General features: G+C 35.7%; 2 protein-coding genes and 1 long non-coding RNA gene across 4 annotated transcripts in view; 2 read left to right on the top strand and 1 right to left on the bottom strand.

The window, feature by feature from the left end:
• Positions 1-5,198: 5,198 nt before the first annotated feature.
• Positions 5,199-6,472, bottom strand: LOC137573038 (uncharacterized). Of its 2 annotated transcripts, XR_011031781.1 has the most exons (4): positions 5,792-6,472; positions 5,642-5,731; positions 5,330-5,554; positions 5,199-5,262 (listed from the first exon to the last, which is right to left on the bottom strand). It is a non-coding gene; the product is annotated as an uncharacterized lncRNA (long non-coding RNA). The 2 variants fall into 2 exon arrangements; XR_011031782.1 differs by lacking the exon at positions 5,199-5,262 and having other exon boundaries at positions 5,544-5,554; positions 5,620-5,731.
• A 9,109-nt stretch (positions 6,473-15,581) lies between these two features.
• LOC137573019 (uncharacterized) lies at positions 15,582-16,398 on the top strand. Its single transcript, XM_068284876.1, has 3 exons — positions 15,582-15,870; positions 15,946-16,212; positions 16,276-16,398. The coding sequence occupies exons 1-3, from the start codon at positions 15,710-15,712 to the stop codon at positions 16,298-16,300; spliced, it is 453 nt and encodes a 150-aa protein (XP_068140977.1). The 5' UTR covers positions 15,582-15,709; the 3' UTR covers positions 16,301-16,398.
• Positions 16,399-19,898: 3,500 nt separating this feature from the next.
• kek3 (kekkon 3) overlaps positions 19,899-19,944 on the top strand; it is a 35,625-nt gene continuing 35,579 nt past the window's right edge. Inside the window, exon 1 of the mRNA XM_068284485.1 lies at positions 19,899-19,936. The gene's annotated coding sequence lies outside the window, so the exon portion shown is untranslated. The remainder of the gene's footprint in view (positions 19,937-19,944) is intronic.

Below are 19,944 nucleotides of genomic sequence, written 5' to 3'. Positions count from 1 at the left end.
TCACAAGGATACAGATGTATAATCAGAAATTTTTCAACGCGCACAGGTGCTACTTGGCTTGAACCTGGTCTAAGCAACTGAATAGAAAAAATTAGCTAACATAAGAGTATATCTTTTCTTAAATGGCCAATTAGGCCCTCAATAGGCATATTAAATATATAAATAGACACTTAATAGACATTAGCACTACAAAAATCAATAATGGGAGGATACATTCAATACTGACATTCAAACCTTTAGAGAATCAAAGCATTTATTCACCCTCCTTGACATATTTGTCAACGTTACTAAGTGAGTACATTCGAAAGAAATATCCGTTAAAACGTTAACTTTAGGTAACATACTAAAATTCATAATAATTAAATTAAAAACTACATAAGATCAAACAGATCTACAAAAACAAAACTATTCGACAACATCTCGTATACGTAATTAATCAATGTCTTTTTATGTTTGATTTTTACAGGTTTGCCTTTTGTTGGGATTCATTTTCCAAATATAAAACAAACCTGAATCCATTGAGGTTTTTGAAAAATTAAGTGAAAACCCCATATTGTTGTTGTTTTTCGCAAACATTATCCTGACATAACATTTACGTAACGCAAACAGTGATAGGAGCAGATGGGCATTACGGCCATCGCTTTGTCATAATTAGAACACTGCAATCCCAGGGTTCCCTTTAACAGGGGGACTCCCAGTTCAGCAAATGCTGCACATAAACGCTCATCAAATCCATTTAACCCCGTAAATGGTCAGGGGTTACCCTTCATCCCATCATCGCAGAGCATCATCCCACATACCACCCGTTTGGATTACCGATTTGGGTTTTATTTGCAGCACACGCAGCACATGCACCATGCACCGTTATATTGAGGTGTCTGTCTGTGTGTGTGTTGTGTGGCATGTGTATGTGTTTACTGGGCTTAGTGTTTAAGTGGCGCATCGGTGAAAGCGAAGCCAAAGGAGTACACAGCAGAAACAACCAGTAAATGGACTACATAGTAACCATGCCAGGACATTGATAGCTAGTTGAGTTTCGCCCCTCTCACACACTCTCTTTCTCTCTCTCTCTCTCTCGGTGTATGTTTGCCTGTGGCATTTTAGTGTTGTGATTTTTGCACTGATTTGCGTCTAATTGAATTTTGCTCTTGACACTCTGTGGCCTCCTTGTAACCTCAACTCCTCAATTGGGCCTGACTTTTCTCACACCCCAGGACAAATTTGCTAAAGTTGCATTTAATTGCGCTGCCTACTTAAAAATACAACAACAACAGAAATAAGAGAAAAACCAGAAGGAAAGCCCACCCATAAATTAACACGCCTAAGGGTCTCTAGGCCTGTAGAACCCAGTCTGGTCAATGAACCGCAAGGAAAACCAAAAGAAATGAGAGGGGAGAGCAGAAGAAGAAAACGAGAAAAAAAAAGTGAATGCCAAACGGACAGAACTTGACTTGGTTGGGTGTCTGGTCTGGAGTCTATAAACCATTAATGATGTTGCCCCACAAGCCTCAATATCATTCCATTCGCAAACGTGTCTGGGGACTAGGCCAAAAACCCAAAAAAGAAAAAAATAACTGAACAGAACAGAACAAGAAATTGTGCGAAGCGGAAACAACTTAATGACGCGCGGCGCTAATGGTTCACTTAAGCACCCACATAAGTTTCAGCATACCCAAGCACTGTGGTCTTGAGTATTCAAAAAATCTGCATAAACCAATTGTGCGAATATTTCGTTTCGCAAAAACTACTTTAAGATATACACAAAAAGTATCAAAAATAAACAGATGTTCAGACTGGGCAAAAGAATTATAGATAGAACATTTCCAAAAAGTTACAAACATACAAACATATCATTTGTAGTTTTAGTCAGTCTCAACTATAGAGCCTTTAACTGATGTCATTTTGATATCAAACATTCAGAAGACATTTATTTCTATATTGAGATTTAACCATTATAGTTCAACAGAAAAACAATTAATAAAACAAATTTAAACTTACAACAATATTTTAAAGTATATTATACAATTTGCACCAAAAACCAATATGAATTCTAAATGATAGTCAATCAAAGTTTTTCATTTAAAGAAGAAGTCAATAAATTAGTTAATTATTTATAATCTTGCTATGCAGTTTATTAGATTCATTTATTGTTTAAGCTTATTTGGAACCACCATGCAGCCTTTCATTTCGTTTCATTTTTTTGGGCGTTTTTATGTTGTTTTTTTTTCAATACATTTTCAGGGCTTGCTGTTGCCTGCCAGCTAGACACAGCCAGCGAGTTGGCGGTGCTGCTTGTCATTGGGTTGTCGTTTTGCCCGGCAAAAATGGATACCCAAGACCCTACTAAACCCCTCCCGTGGCCACATTTTGTACCATGCGTACTCCAGTATTTGGCCTCCCCTTCATCATCATCATCATCATCATCATGGCCATTCTTACTCCACTTACTGGCGCAGTCAACGCCGCACAGTAATAATTTCTCGCTAATGGTGTCCTAAATTGTCAAGAAATATGGAACCATTTGAATGCGGGTGTACCCCCAATGCCGCTGCTCGAGAAAGAGAGAGAGAGAGAGAGAAGAAAGAAAGGGAGTTTGCGTATGTGGGCGGGTCGCATACATATAATATATATATCACCGACTGTTGCTGAGTGCGGCGATGGCTTTTAGTACGTTTATGTTTTTGACTTCCGGTTTAGGCTACGACTTCAACACAAAAAAAAAAAAAAAGGAAATATATATTTCTTCTTTGTTTCTCATTTGGACTTCTTATTTTAGAATTTTTCAAAAACAAAAGAGTGGTAGGTGTGGCAATGTTTTTGACAATCCAGAGTGCAATATGAGGGTAGTGTGGGTCAAGTGGTTGCCCTTAAGTACAAAGCTGAAAGTAACCTAAAATTAGAATCGCCTTTAAAGTGCGGTATGTTTAATATAATTTTCAGTGCTTGGTACCTCTGCAAATTTGATTCACCTAGTCACCAAAGTCTTAAATAGTGCATATGTCAGAATTTTACAAGTTTTATTAAATAAAAATACTCTTAAAGTGAGACGACAATGGCAGATAACACTCTATCTGATCATTGTCTTTTGTCTAACAACATTTGCCACAACAAATGCCCACATCATGGCATAGCTCATTCATCTGAAATATATAAAAACAAGTAGTAAGTATTTATGCTAAACATTGAACGACTTTAGGATACCCTTTGTAACGAGCAACATATTTAAGCATACAGCAACTATTCAACTACTTGCCTCCTTTTTCAGATGGTTGAATGATAGATTGGGATCTAAATAGTTTTTGTTGTGGTCATATCTAAATCTTTTCATCATAACTATGTCAATTGTTAGGCTAAAGAAACATGCAAACTGTTGAGGAGTATAGATTCAGAATAACCACATGAGATTTTTTATTGAATTTAAGCAATGTTCCAGTTACTTTCCAAATAACATGGTACAAAACATAACAAAATTTTAATTCAGCTATATTCGTGGGCAAAACAGTTTGTTCTTACTTCTTTAAATCGTATTGTATATCCATGTCCATCTACTCTTTGTATGCAGGGTATTAAAATGGTTAGAAAAAACGCCGTCGTTCAGGCAATGTCTTTTTATGTGCGTTTGTCTGAGTGTGTTTGCTTAAGCATTTTGTGCCAACACAGACGTAAAAAATCTGCTACTTATAAATTATGTTTATTTATTTATTATATTTTTGAAGCAGCTGCGCTCAACTACGTAATACTTTGTCCCTTCGCTAACACTCCCCCGCCCCACCCCATAGACCACCCTTACAATTCTATCCAAAGGAAAAAAAATGAAAAAAAAACTTTGCTGTCAACGATTGTCCTCGCTTCTTCATAAGTCTGTGAAGAGACAAGACGAGTGGAACAACAACAACAACAACAACAACAAAAGGAAAAAAGTAAAACATAAAAAGAAAAAGAAAAGAAGAAAGAAAAAATGAAAACGTTGAACAAATGCTGTTGACAGCGGACACACTCCAAGTCCAAGCACCATTGCCCCCATTGAATTGAGTTTCGAGACGACAACCAAAACGAAAATGAAATGAGAGCAGAAATAAGACGAGGGTATCCAAGCCCCCAAATTGCCAAAAGCTGACAAAATTGGGCATTGCCACTTGGGGACGTTTATTGAAGGGGCATTTGTTGCTAATAATGTTATCGATGTGACAAATATAATAATATCCCAGAAAATGCCATTTACATAATGACTACAACAAAAAAGGAAAAAAAAACACAAGTGATTTAACAGATTAAGTGGCTTGTGACCAAAGATGCCCGATAAGTTGAGGGCAATTAGGAAGTTCATTTTCAATAGAATTTGAACCATGTTGGACTGTTGATTTTTTGTCATGAACTTTTGAAATGTTTTTTATTCTTGAAAATGTTGTGGTCACTTTCATGAATATAAACATTAAATATGTTTAAAATAAATATTTAAGAAAGCAATTTCAATTTTTAAAATTATTTTAAAATTTCTCAAACTTGGATTAACTAGAATCCGATAACTTTCTAAGGCAAGATTGACTATCGACAAGTTATATAATATATTTATATACATATAGTCATAATCTACTCATTTTACTCTTGGTGATATACTCTGCGTATATGTAATCAGATGTCCACAAGTTTCATAATAAGTATTCGATGCGTAATAATTATCAGATTACTCAACAGAAATTCATCCCATCGGCTACATTCCTTCTCCGTATGGGCTATCAGTCTCCTTTTCTTATATATGTATTTGTATTTCATACTTTTTCGACACGAAAAATCTATTTAGCAAAGCTTTAAACGTATATGTATGAGCCTGATAAACGCTTAAAAAAGTCAAAAAGTCCCTTATCTAAAATTTATTTCAAGAACACCAAAGGTTGCTTAATGCATAACCTTTTTCAATTTGACAACGTAAAGTTAAAACCAATTTACGCGAGTAAATGTGATGTGATTTTGGATGATTTTGGAATTTAAACATTAAATTTTATTTAACTAATAATAAGGTTCTTGTTGCAAAAGCCACAAAGTCTTGTGTCCGTTAAATTGAGACCCCAAGGGTAAAATGTGGATATTAAGTAGATGAATCAAATTGAATTGGGACCACAAAATGATAATTGATATCATAAAGCAAGAGCTCCAACATTTAACTGCCTCCCATTTGGCATGGCAGTAAACTAATTAAAGCACCAAATATACAACAATAGGAATAACAAGGCAATGTCGCAATCTCTGTGGGGGTGGGATGACCTAAACGCAAAATGCAATCAGAAATTAATTGTGGCAATAATTGCTTTATAAATAACTGTAAACTTACGCGTAGTATAAATTGCCACATTCAGCAACAGGAGCAGCAGCAAGCCAACAAAATTGTCAGAGTCGATAAGTCGTCCTTTTCCTTTTGGTTTTTATGTATTTACTCAGGTGTTTGCCATGTGGTATTTTTATGCCTCAATGCATCCCAACGCGCAAAAGCAAACCAATGAAACGATTTTGTGGTAGATTAGTTAATACAACATCAAATCACCCGCCCAAGATTCACCTATCAGAGAAGGGGACGAAAATTTGAGCCAACGTGGCGTATGATTGATTAATGTGGGTGTTTACAATGTGTACAGTATCTATTTACCCCATGCAATAACTCTGTAGAACAAATTATATGCATAAACCCTTCCCCAAAGTAAATTTCAAAGAGTAGAACGTAGAGAATGGTTATAAGCTGCAATAATTGGGATATTAGAAGAGGAAATGTCTAGGCCCAAGTTACGAGGCTACTTACCCACACCACATAAGAGTAATATGCATATCACCCACAGTACTTGCCGCAACCAATATTGTTTCCATGTTATTGTGCGATATCTGATTGGGCAGTGATTACAAACTGGTTGATACCTGCGATCAATTATTTTCACCAATCTGTGATATTGGGCACTTGTGGCGAACGTGCTCATCAATGGATAATCAACATCCGTCTGTGTATTTAGCGATCTTTGAAAACCAATGTCAATCAAAGTCACATTTGCTTCAGACCAATCTGCATGTGTTGCTTGATCCTTTGATAGCCATTTTAATTCCATTTGGAATTCGGGAGAATCCCTTTCAATAGGTTTCACAAATACTGTCAAATCAATTGTATTAAATGGTTCAAGTTTTCCTCTAGATTCCTCAATTTCAATAAATTCATCATTAGGAGTGTTCAAATAATATAAAATATATTTACTGCTGAAATTGGTAAGATTAATTTTACATTTTTGGCTACACTTGGATGGCGCATTGCAATATAGTTTTGTGGGTGTAACAACCAGAGCTGTTCGGTCCACTTTCATATTAATAAACCAAGTAAAAGTCTCTTTACGAATGATATTCTTGTAGTCAACGGAAAACTTTCTTTTAGAAAATCAATGAATATTATAAAATATAATTTAATTCGACATAAGAATCATATCACAATCGACAAAAAAAAAATACTGTGTTGCTTTTTCAATACTCTGTTGCCTAGTATTTTGAAATACCCTTGTTGAGTGTGCTATTTTAACTCTACATAGTATATAAATAAACTTAATATAGTTATATAAATTTTGAATCTTTTAGTAATATTTATATTTGGGACTGGGGTATTGTATTACGAATAAACACAGTCCCGGTTATAGTTTTATATTAGTTTTATTTAATGTTAAGATAAGTATTGATTTTTAGTTAATAGTAGATATAATTATAATTAATTGTTTAATTTCTTTCGCGTTTTCGTCGTGTGTACGTCTTACACTTTCGGCTTTTCGTCTTAAAACTCGTCTTTTCGTCTTTAACTTCGTCTTCTTTATGCGTCTCTGTCTGACCGGCTTGCCAGATTGTCTTCCGCTTTTTCGAGTCAGCTGACTCAACTAGGGCTGGCTGAATAGAATTGCCAGACCATTCCCACATATATAATATAAGAACTACTGATACATGTACTACTTATCTTATCTTATCTAATAATCCTGCTCTCATTGCCATTCTTACTTCTAACTGAACTTAAGGTAAACCAAGAGAACTAAAAGAGTTCTTAATGCTGAAACATTGGTAATGAGCAATTTTAAGAATAGGTTCATTTATTGGAGTCCAAATCTTTAAATTGGTTTAAACATACTGAAACTAAAGGTAGATTTGCTTGAATAATAACAATTAATACATTTGGTTATACACAAATTTCAAGTGGACATTTCGTATGACTTGTTAACTTCAAGAAGAAGGTTATTTGCATTTTTTGTTTAGAAATACAAAAAAAAAAAAAAATAGAAAACAAATTCAATTTGCTGAGCATAAGATTTGATTAAGCCCAAAAACGTTTCTGTTAGTTGATTTCTTTCCATTTGCCGTTACACCTTATCGCAGTCAAAATTTATGCGGCATAAGGAAGTAGAGTTTAGGAGCAGGAAGTTGGCCAGGATGTAGGCGGTTGTTTTTTGACCTTTGATTGTATTGAAAAATGAATGAAATTAGAATGTCTGATGGCATTTTGAATTGGATTTCGGCATTCCCGTTTTCTTGTCCTCTCCGTCTCCCGTCCCTCCTCAATTCACCACAGTCTCCAATTTCCAATTTTCTATTTCTGGCCAATTTCAGTCAAACACCGCAAGACAGGCCACAAAATGTTGTTGTCCTATGCATGCCCCATACTATTTTTGTGATTGCAACACATGGTTGCATGTCGAGATTCGTCAGAGGCAAATGAAAATATTTGTATGGCTAGGGTGCAGGGAATTTTGTTTCCCTTGTCCCCTATTTTTTTCCTTTTGTTGCTTTTATCATCGTAAAACATTATTGACATTTCAATTGTAAAAGCATTTTGTGTGTGACAGACACTTTTCATTTACATATTCATAGCCCCCTTTCCCCCCTATTGGCAGCATGGCCATTCCCCCCATTTTAGGTGTTTTGTTTAACTCGCTCATTAAATTGTGCCCAAAACGAAAAATGTTTAAGACTTGTTCTTGTTCTTTTTGAGGTTTTATTGTTTGTTTTTTGGTCACCTTTTCGGCGCACGCATAAAAGTTTCTGTCAGCTTCCTGCCTGCGCCTGGCAGGCTCTTCCATGGCCCAGGCTTAAGGAAAAGTTTTACGAGCTTATCCCAGGAAATAAAATGAAACAGCCAGAGAGACAGAGGGAGAAACATGACGAAAAACCTGCCCAAAAAGTGCAGCAGCACAAAGAAAAAAAAAAACTGGAAAATGGGGTATCCAAGGAATAGGAGGCAAAGGTGGATTAAAACAAGCGCCAGCCATAATATCAACTTTTATTTTCCTTTTCCTGTTCTTCTCATCGAGTCTTTTTTTTTCTCCTCTCGCTTGTAGGTTTTCCTTCATGTCCTTCAATGGCTCAACAACATCGGCTCGAAGGTGCACAAAAGTCAAAGCCAAAGAAAAGTTATAAGGTGCCAAAGGCCGTAAAAGATGCAATCAAAATCAAACTGATTTGTCTCCGGGGAGTGATGCCAACTTTGATATTTACGGCCACAAAACCAACGGAAAAAAAGTATAAAGACGTTGTATGTAAAGAGTGGAAAGATAAAGATAAAGACGATACACTTTCGGTTCTACCGATCCACGTTGTAAGCGACTTCCTTCTGATATAATGGTAAATATCCAATATCTGCTTGAAGAAACTATGTATTTAATTATATTATATACGAATTGTAAAATAAATACTTTTCCATTGGTTACACAATTACAATGTTAAGTTTAGAAAATGGAAAATCACTTAAACCTTTTATCAAAAACACTTGAAACTCGGGCTTCTTTCTCTCTCGTACTTTAACTGGTGGTTGATAAATAAGAATAATAATCAATTCCGAGTTATTGTGAATCACAAAGTTAATATGCCCGCCTTATGTCCGGCAAGATCGTAAAAAAAAGTTTCCTAGTTTTTTTTTTTTGCTTTTTGTGTGCATTTAAATCGCAGTCAAACGCAGAATCCAAAAGGAAGATGAACAATTCGGGCAGCTGGACGCTTTAATTAGACAGTCGCTGAGAATATTTGGCAGAGTCGCGGAGGAAGTTCTTGTGGCAAGTCGTGAAATTTATGCGTTAAAATTGCATAATTTCCTTCTGCAACAACAACAGCAACAACAAACGCACATACACAGTCAGTAAGAAGGGATGTGGCAGAGGGTGAGAGAGACGCAAACTTTGCTCATAAATTCTCAGTAGTCAAGGTAAAAGGCGGAAAGTTTTTGGTCTCCCTGTTCCTCTACATCTCCCTAGGGCCATATCAAATTAAACACTTTTGAATCTACTTCTTTTTGCTCTATTTTTGTATTCTTGTCTCGCAAAGATCCCCTACACACACGCACACACACACACGCCACACACACTCACAGACATGGATACAGCACCCGATTCGATTTTAATTTCCTGTTTTGGTTTTTTTTTTCATTTCATTGAGTCTTTTCAAAAAATTTCTGGATGACAATCCAAGTGAAATTCATGGTACTCCGTAGTCAGAAAAAAAAAGGATATACATTGGTATGTGGATAGCTGGGTGACGTTGGTCTAAAATTTTTGAAGAATATGTTCCTATACTAAAATTTGTCATTTATTAAACTATTTAGTGAAATTTCACAAAAGTTTTAACAAAGAGTAGATCTATTTATTTAATATTTAATGGGAGAGTTTCAAGAGATATATTTTTGGTTTCAAATGTAGTTTACAGGGTATCTAAATGTTATCGTTATTCGTAAAGTTTTCAATTTTTAACTGCAAACTTTATTTAGTTCGCCTTGTTTCCCATTTTTGGCTGAACAATTTTATGCAATGAATTTTGTTTTTCAGTTTCATCGTGTCCTGTCTGACTGACTTTCACCGCTTCTCCCCTTGCCCTTCTGCGTTCTGGCGCTGTGTCTCTGTTGTGTCTGGCGGCGTTTTTATGAAGATAAAAAGCTCAGCGCCAGAGCTCAGCGGTTCGGCATTCAAAATTGTCTGTCTGGCTGTCTTTGGCCTTTCTTTTTTTTTGTTATTTCTTGTTTTTTTTGGTGTTTTTTATTACCATTGGCCCTTGTGGCTAATGGGGCTGATGTGTCCTAGGCTCCATTTGATCCATGTTCAATGGCGGAAGGAGAAATTGGGATAGGGCTAGGAGTTGCTGCTGCTGTTGCAATAATTGTTTATTGGTAGCAATGGATTTTAATTGTTATCGATTGCACAATCACAGAAAAACATTTATGAAGATTGATGCAAAACGTTAAAAATGCTTTTTATATTAACAAAACAGATTAATTATACAAAATTGAAAGTCTCAAAATAAAAGAAAAAGATGAAGACCGCAGAAAGTCAGAAACTTTATAAGGTTCATAAAGATTGCTAATGAAATTAAAAAAAAATAAATGAAAATTAAATGACAAATCACTTAATTCACACTTCGATGAATTAAGGAGCAAGATTATTTACAGTGAAAGTGAATAGAATCCCTAATATGTGGATTCAGATTAATTAAAGAATCTCTTTAATTGTTTATATTAGTTGAGAATATATTATTTTGGAATAAGAATATATATTAACTTAAATAAAGTATAGTCGGAAAAGAAGTCACACAATTAAACTGGTTTGGAATTATAATACTTAGTTCGCATAACTATGTATGATTTACATTGTATAGTTTTCCATCAATAATGTTTATACCTAGTATATTTTTAGTTACAAAAAAGAACATAAGATTCCCCGGCATTAACAGTCGTTTTAATTTTTAACATTTTTATTCGCAACACACACACACACACACACACACACACACACTCACACAATGCAAATATAGAATCAGCTTCAGAATTTTATTTCGTGCTCATCTCCTCATGTCTCTTGAAGCGTTTATATGTGTACTTTTTTTTAATACCCTATATGTACATACATAGGTGATAGGGTATATTCGATTATTGTGTTCTAGTCGATGACGTAAACGATATACAGACAAAGCTCGCTTAAGAAAGAAGTTCTTTTTTGCCTTAAAGTTTTATTCTTTCTTATATCAAGAAAGATGTAACAATTTAGGAACTCCAAAGAGATTCCACTGGTCAAGTAAATAATTAAACCTAAGACATTGATGATACATAATACTACGATATCGTGGGATAATGTTTGCCAGCTTACTAATGAGAACCTGCTGTTGGGTCATTATGTTGGCATTTGAAATGAAATTCATACATAAGTTTAGTGTATCTAAAAGTCGGATCCGACCTAAGTTTGAATTTTTCGTAACTTTCATCTTGCTGGTGTGCTTGTGGTGCTGTTGCCACACTTTTGCCGGGATTTGGCTGACATATTTTTATGTCGCCTTGACTTGCGCAGATGTGGCCTATATCCTTTTGTAGTGGAGCAAGGAAGAGAACGACGATTGGGGAATAACTTCTTACGCACACTTCAAACTTTTTTTTTCTTTTGTACCAAGAAGGGGAAATACATGTAATAAAATAAGCAGAAAATTAAAAAAAGTTTATATTAAATTTACAAACAATTCTTAGAAGTCTTGAACGTGGTGGTGGCCCGGCCACAGGGACTAATTCGGGCCCTAAAAGATTTTCGAATTTTATATACAAATATTTTTTTACCGAAATTGTTCTCAAAAATGTCCAACAGCGTTTCAACTTGATGGCCCCGTTTAAAGGGGTAGCTTATCTAGATCTGTGCTACATTTTCCTATCGCTCTGAAATTTGTTGAACTGGAGGATGATGTTATTTTGGGCTAGACAATAATTATAGGAAATTTTGAATATGTTTTTGATAAAATCTAAAAAAAAAAATGAAAAGTTGAGACGGTTTAAATAGTTTAAAATTAGATCAATTAAGAAATAGCCTTGTTTGAGTCAAAGGGCTTGCTGATTGAGTTTTATAAAAAGTTGGTAACGTCACTTCTTTTAGCTTCACCAAGAACTCAGGAAGCCAGTTTAAAATTGTATGTTATATCTTCGTATTTTGTTAAAAGTATGTGTGTATTTATCTCTTTACAATGTCCATTTCAACTGTAATCTTGTCCTGCTCTTTCGGGTTGCATATATTTGATTCTAGCCTGCGAGAACTTCAGTGCTCCAAATGAACTTCCTGCTGGCAGCCTGTGGCCAAAACAACTTCATGGTACTTTGAGCAAAAGTAAAAAGAAAAACAAAAATAAAAGCAAAACGTGGAAAATAAGAGTAAAAAAAACGAAATGCCGTTAAATGAGCGGAAATGCAAAATTAACTCGCCGCGAAAGCGCAGAACAAACAAAGAAAATTCTTGTACAACTGCATGAGAAAAAATAGGAAAAAAGGAAAAACCATGAAAACAAACCAAAGCAAAATGAAGAGGAAATAGAGAAGAAAACGGCTGCAAAAATAACAAAAAAAAAAAAAGAAGAAAAATAGTTGAATAAACGTTTGCCACTTGGCCAAATTTAATGCAAATATTTGGCCAACCTCAGAATGAAATGCGAAACAGAAGCAAAAGGCCTTTGCAAATATTCAAATGAAACAATTTTAGTTTTGAGCTACATACAAAAATGAAAAAATTAAATTAGGCAAAACAATTTTTCTTTATTTTAAACTGAACTTTCCGCAAGATGATTCCTTGACCAATGAAAATGACAACGTGGCATAAAGAAAAGTCGGCGGGAAATTTATGGCAAGCAGCGGAGCAGTGTAGCAAAAAATGAAAATGAGTAAAAAGGATTTCCCATTGAGAGAGTATTTTATTATTTTGACTTGGCAAACAGCGCGACTTCTGGTTAGTTGGCACTGACTTGGCTGACAATTAATGGTGGGCCAGCACTCTCCTTACAGGCCACAAGCACCATGCCGGCGATCCGTATCCGGATGCCGAACCCACTGCCGTTCCCCTCCTTGGTGTCTTTGAGCAATTACTGCTCGCATTGTGTAGAGAAGAGAAAAGGACTATTAGCAGCAAAAGGCAAGCAACCTTTTGCCAAGTGTCCTGTGTCGTCACCGCTAAATTTAACATAATCCTCCTTGGAGGACCAACCAAATTTTTGGCAGCTGACGCCGCCCAAGTCTCTGAACTGCCGTTGTTGGCCTTTTGTGAGAGTCTGTGCATCTAGGACCTTTTCCAACTTGCGCATAATTAATTTCACATTCTTGCCAAAAAATTATGCGACAGGATTGTGCCTTCGTTCACTTTGATTTTTCAGTTTACTTCGCTATTTATTTAGACATTTTTTTTACTTTTTTGCGGGCTTAAGCTTCCCTGAAAATTGACTTTAACAAGGAATGGAAAAATAAATTCATACGATGTCAGCTAACGTACATAAATCCGGTTTTATAGCAATTCAGTGAATTGTATTTAACTTACGTAACTTTTCAAAATTTAAGTAATTATTTTATACCTTAAAAGGACAAGAGCACACCAAAACAATAAATTACACAGTCAACAATACTCTTCCACAAAGAAAGTGGTTAAATTAAAACAAGTACAAAATTTCATTGCAAGAATCATTGAAATCACTTTTGAATCTCTTACCGCCGAGTTAATTAGTTTCTTTGCAACTAAAAGAAAGGAATGCCTCTTCAAAACATATGCACTTAAAACTCAAAAATACTTATATCAATATGTGAGTACATAAAAGCAAATGGAACGAAGTATAAACCAGAATGGTAGACTTGTTTCTGTTGGATCTAAAAGCTTTTATGCTGTAAGATTTGGGACTTCAATAGATTTACTCCATTTACAGTTCTAATTAAGTTATTACTCCACATCGGAGATCTTAAAATTATCAAAGTATATGATCAACTTTAGAGGTAACGTTTTTGTTTTTATATTTAGTAATCTGAAATCTTCACAAGTCACATATTATGTTGAAAGTTCAAGAAAGTCTTTAAATGTTTAAGAATACAGTGCGCTTTATGCTTTTTGGTGACATCTTTGCTATAAAAAACCTTGCGATAAGAAGCAAGTTTCAGATAATATTCTTGGTATATAAACAACACTGTTGGCATTTGCATTTTCATTAGAAGAATCTGTGGAAACATTTTGCAATATCCAGCCAGCTGCAGCACGTGCAAGACATGCTCGTTGTTCACCACCCCCTCAGGACTCAACACATCTGCCCACATGCATATAAGTCTCAGTCTCAGCATGACATTGCACTCAACTTTGCTTTTTGCAGCAAACCCAACGATGCCGCCGTCTGGTGGCAGCAATAGCAGCAAAAAACCAGCTGTTGACTTTTATTGTGGCTTGACATTAATTTGTTAAGTGTGCCATGCCATGCTGCCTGCCCCCAACTAGCCTCAATTCACTCAGTAAACATCAGCACCCTTTAACCAATATGCCCACTAACTTAAAATCTGGCCCAACTCAACTGTATAAAAATGAAAAGAGAATGATTTTCAGCTTCAAATGTGTGGAAAAGTTGCCTTTCATTTTTGGCTTAATTACATTTCCCATTTTCTGTTTTCGATTGGGTTGAATTGGAATCGAAGTTGGAGTTGCTGCTGAAGTTGGTATCGTTTACGGAATCGTTGGCTTTGGTCTTTAATTATGCCCAATGCACTGTGAAAATGCTTAAAAATTCAAATTATGCGCTGCAAAATGCGAACGCATGCAAAACTTGTGGTACTATAATTTATGTGGCATTGCTTCCCGAATCAATTGCCTTCATCTCCCCCATCACTATATCCATGACTCGCTCTGTTTCACCATCTCTCTTTCTCTCTCTTTCTCTCCTTATATTCAAATATACATTATGTTATCATTTTATTTTGTTCCACATTTGTCATCGACAACAACAACAATATCGACGACGAATATCGGATCCCGGTATCAACATATATACATATGAATAGATGTATACTGAGTTATAAGATAAACAATGTTCCTCATTTTGGTTGATGCATGATTCTGGTTAAATAATGATTCTTCAAAAAATACTTATAATTATTGATGGTAGTTATAATTTTTTATTTGATTATCTGTGTTAAATCTTCTTGGTCTAGTTTTAATGGCTGACACAGATTCACCTACAATCTATATTTTCATTGATTTTTCCTTTTTGAGATATAGTAAGTATGTATAACAATTGTTATAATTAAGCCTAAATTGATTAATTTAGAAAAAAAAAACTTTAAATTTTTCAGGTTCTGTGGTTATGGATTATCTTAAATAAAGTAATGAAAATCATACCTAAATATTGTGAAATACTCTAAGGCTATGTATACTTTTAGTTGTGTAACACCAGCTTATTTTAATACATAAGCTAATCGCTCTTTAGTACCCCTAACTAGCGCTTTAAACTCACAGATTCTCATTTGCATTTTCATACCCATTCACATTATATTTGTTTAATTAGGCCGTATTAATGTCGTCGTTGCATGGCAAAGGCAAACAGAGGTGGCAAACTGATTATAATGAGACATCGAGAAAGGGTTTGGAGTGAGGCAATCCGTGCATTGTTTCATTGGCCCATTGTTACCCACAGAATGGTTGGCCACAACACAAAGCCCCCTCCTTTGCACATAATCGTACACTCTACTAACCCAATACTGTTCGATTTTCATTTCATTTTCATTTGTCGACATATTTATTTAAAAACCATTTGCCTTTTCACACACATTCACACATTGTTTTGAGTTTATACAAAATACAACTCAATCGAATCGGTTAAAGCTGCAGAGCAATTGTTTCACATTCGCTTTGAAAATTTACTCAATATAGTTTGTTTTAAGTCATAGAAAAAAGGAAATATGTCTCGCCAAAAGAAAACCAGTCTCTGGGAGTCAAGTGATGAAAAAATAGATATGAAAACCACAACTCAATTAATGCTTGAAGAAGGTGCTAAGCCGCATCACACCGTCTGTTTGATTGAACGGAAATTGGTTAATTTTCAATCATTCAACATGGATGAGTGAGTTTTTTTTGTTGCCTTACGTAATAATAATAATCTATTTCGTTCTATATATTTTTATATCTATATCCTAAGTCCTCGATATGGAACCATTCTTGTTGAAGATGAAATGGAACCGCCATTGGTCACTGACTATATGCGTCACTTCTCTCCCCCATACCCACTGGTCAATAAGCCTCGTCCCAGTGACTCGGAAGCTAACGATTCACCCGATTATCTGTTTAATCGTAAGCCCAAAAACGATTTCGATCCGCAAACTGGCTTGGCCTTCAAATTTCTAGATGAACATATGAATAATGTTTCCGAGGAGCGTAAGAAAATTAATTTTTTTAGGCAATTGCGGTAAGTGAAGAGTCAAATGGAAATCGATTTTTTTCTTTGTTCACAAAATTGTTTTTTCCACAGAAATCAGTCGTTTTTTAATTATTAAAGTGATTATGTTATGTGTGGTCTGGTTGAGCATAAAATTTAAAACTTTATATATGGCATTTGAACAACTTAAATTAAAAAACTTCGTTTAAAACAAAATTGGTCGAAACTGTTTTTCATAAAAATGTTAGATGCTATGTTATATAATCTGAACAAAAATTTAAGAACAGGTGATTCGTATAACTAATAAAACTATGAAAGATTAGTTGTAATTGGGTAAATCAGTGTAGACTTTAAAGCTACAGGGTAATTAATAAAAAAATCAGATTGTTTAGTTAATCAGCTCGTTTTGTTAAGGCGTTTTGTGTTTTTCTGGTCATATACAAGAGGAATATTAGAAGGCATCTGAAACATGTTCAAGTATTGTTTTGTCGCCCACAAAGGCAACTTCCGTTGCTGTCTGTTGTCGTCTTCATTTGTGTCTCTTGCTGTCACTTTGAGAGATTCATTTGGACATTCATGCGCCATGGCCAGCCTGTTGATGCTCTGTCAAGCTTCACTCCATTCCTCCAATCTAGTTCTTTTCACTGATTGTTTACTTCTTTCTTTTAGCAATCATGTTCAATTCAATTGGCTTGTCCTGTTGTCCACTTTTTGGCTTATTGGCTTGTTCTTGTACAGAACATTTTGTTACTAAAGAGGCCAAACTAATTACCCTGCATAATAAATCAATGGCCCTGTCATAGTTTGCCATTAGTTTGACACCAAGTTTCCCCATCCAACCGCTACCCGCTCTTTCGTTTGCTTCATAGCATTTATGCAAATTGCATATAGCTGTACACAAAGCCAAGTGTATCGACTTGGTCTACTCTTCCACCCACCCACCGCAACCATAAACACCTCCCTCCCACCTCTCTTTCCGTATCTTTCTCTATACACAACGTCTGTCCCTCTTGGTCTTATGCATTATTAATTGCAATTTGTTTGCTATTTTTTCCTAGAAAAAAAAGCACATGCTTGCCATTTTATTGTTGATTGAGTGGTGGCAGAAAGAGCTTTGAGGAGAATGGAGATGATAGGTGTGGGGTTGGGCGTAGGGCCACGGCAACAGGAACAGCAATAGCAACTCTTCTGACCACGCTGACAATCAAGTTTATTTATGCAAAATTAATTGATTTCCATTGAAAATAACAAGAGAGAAACAAGAATAGAAAACACAATTGACACATTTTTTCTTTCTTTTTAGCCTGAGACAGCAGAAATAATGTAGGATAATTTATAATTGTGACACAATTGAAAGCTATTTCATAGACATAAATACATACATATGTATATACGAATTGAGAACGAGTACTTTAATTACCATGATTGAGCCCAATTGCCATAATTTGTATTACAATTGGCCAAGAAATGGGGTCTATATAAAGCATTTAAAAGTAATTGGAAAGCACAAAACATTTCATAACCTTTAAATATTTCATGGTAATTAATATTAAACATCAGGCGTCTATAAATGATCGATCATGTGGAGACCAAAAGAGCTAAACGGTCCTTAATAAAGGAGGCCGATCTAGATTTACTTGTTATATATTCTGTCATTCACTTGTTTAAGAATAAACATCGTGTTCATCTGAAGCGGCTTCACCAAATCAGATGCACTAAAGAAAACATAATACAACTGTACTTTTGTCACAAACAAGTAATCTAGCATATGACTAGAATTACAATCAGCCATACACATTGTAGAAAAACACTTGAAATTCTAAACTAACCCAAAAGATCACAACGGCAGGATGTCAAGTGGCCGAAGCCGTGCCCAAAATAATAATAATTTTCAACCCCCGAAATCTTGGGTTTGAGTCTCATTAGGATAAGATATTTTAAGAACAATTGTTACCTCCTAGAGCCTAAGATTCCCTATATAAACTCAATACTTGTGTTAATAAAATCAGTTCATATTTTGAATTCAACGAATGAAGATTGGGTTATTCTTCTCCTCCGGAATCCCTATTCATTTTGGTCCTTCGAGAAAAAGGAACTCTGTAGTTTTCCCCACCAGTGGTAAGAGACTCAGAGAATGAATCAGCTCCTTAAGAGTTTGAGATCTTATGCAAGTGTAAATGCTAAGACCAGCTAAAGGTAGCAAAAGAAAGAACTCTGTAGTTTTCCCCCACCAGTGGTAAGAGACTCAGAGGTTCAATCAGCTCCTTAAGAGTTTGAGATCTAATGCAAGTGTAAATGCTTAGACCAGCTAAAGGTAGCAAAATAAATAACTCTTGTTTTCCCCACCAGTGGTAAGAGACAGAGTATAAAATTAAAGCAAAATATTATTGCTTAATAAATAAAAAATGCGTGCGTCTGAATTTAAAGACAGTTTGGCTAGTGGAGCAACTGTAGTATCTTCGGCGGCGGGAGAGTTTTTAACCGATCTTAAAGACAGTTTGGCTAGTGGAGCAACTGTAGTAATTTCGGCAGTCGGTGTTTTTTGGAGTTTGGCGTTTTCGAAGCCGTAATATCGAAAGTATAATAAAAATATTGAGTGTGTATGTACACTAATATCGTTGCAAACGCTGTATGTAGTTGCAAGTAGGCAACAAAGATCAGCAGCAGAGCAATGAAACAGTTGCAATTAGGCAACAAAGGACAGCAGAAGAGCAATGAAATAGTTGCAAAGAGGCAGCATGTTAACAGCAGAGCCACGTTAGCAGCAGAGCAACAAAAGGATAGTGCCAGGTGGCCGCAGGAGCAGATCGGAGAAACGAGCGGAGTCCGAACGAGTTTAAGGAGAGGCGAGCGGAGGCAAAGTTCATATTTTGAATTCAACGAATGAAGATGGTGTTTTAGTTTGCGGTGCTGAACTCCTCTTCACACTGATTTCAAGGAGTCGTTTAACTTTTGAAAATCATTTCTCTAACAGGCTTATTGAAATGTGAACTTAGCGCCATCATAGCAACATATTTATCAATTAATTATCACTCTGATAATCAATAGAGTCCACTTGGGTCTGAGGCATCAGGTGAGGCCCTTACCAAAAAAGTGGTTTGTTCAACATTTTGCCACATGCCAAACAGATGCTACTACCACTCTCATCGATCGTTTTATATACTTAAATGTGCCATATATATATGTGTGCATGTACCTATGCTGTTCCTCTGGCTCTTCAGGCAAATATGATGTGAAGTGACTCTGCGAAGGCGTCGTCGATAAACATTTTGCCCACTTTGGACTGTCCAAACAAATCTACCAACTGATAAGAGGGCTCAAACTCTTGCATTTGACTGCTATGTGTGTGTGTGTGTGTGCGTTTCTGTGTTGGCCATTCAACAATTTGGCTGAGTAAAGTTTCATCAACGTGAGGGCTAAAATTCACCTTCAACAATAATACACCAACAAAAGCCGGCTATAAAATAGAATTCTCTCTTTCGCTTTATGCGTCTGCGTTGATTTCTCTCCCAGTTTGTAAGGGGAAATTTCCGAACCGTTGTGAGTAGACGATTACAACAGTCGTTTTGCTGATAAGAACCAACCTAACACTACTTCGTGCCAATTCTGCCACACGATGTGGCAACTGGCTCTTCGTGTAACAAGCACGTTCTTTTTTCTCGGCATTTGTTCCTTTTTGGCCTGACACAGAGGGAAAAGTTCACACAGTTTGGCAAATCAGTCAACTCGGAAGCGTGAAGATGTACGTTTAATGGTACGAAA

This window comes from Drosophila tropicalis, unplaced genomic scaffold (genome assembly GCF_018151085.1).
Source record: "Drosophila tropicalis isolate 14030-0801.00 unplaced genomic scaffold, ASM1815108v1 contig_393, whole genome shotgun sequence".
Classification (NCBI taxonomy): domain Eukaryota; kingdom Metazoa; phylum Arthropoda; class Insecta; order Diptera; family Drosophilidae; genus Drosophila; species Drosophila tropicalis.
Note: the sequence above shows the minus strand (reverse complement) of the source record. Positions and strands in the feature narration are given on the sequence as shown.

Excerpts from the sequence above, each read along its gene's own strand:
- LOC137573019 (XM_068284876.1), top strand. The coding sequence starts at position 15,710 with ATGTCTCGCCAAAAGAAAACCAGTCTCTGGGAGTCAAGTGATGAAAAA. Across the intron at positions 15,871-15,945 it reads CAATCATTCAACATGGATGA|TCCTCGATATGGAACCATTC; the intron begins GTGAGTTTTTTT and ends CTATATCCTAAG. Across the intron at positions 16,213-16,275 it reads AATTTTTTTAGGCAATTGCG|AAATCAGTCGTTTTTTAATT; the intron begins GTAAGTGAAGAG and ends TTTTTTCCACAG.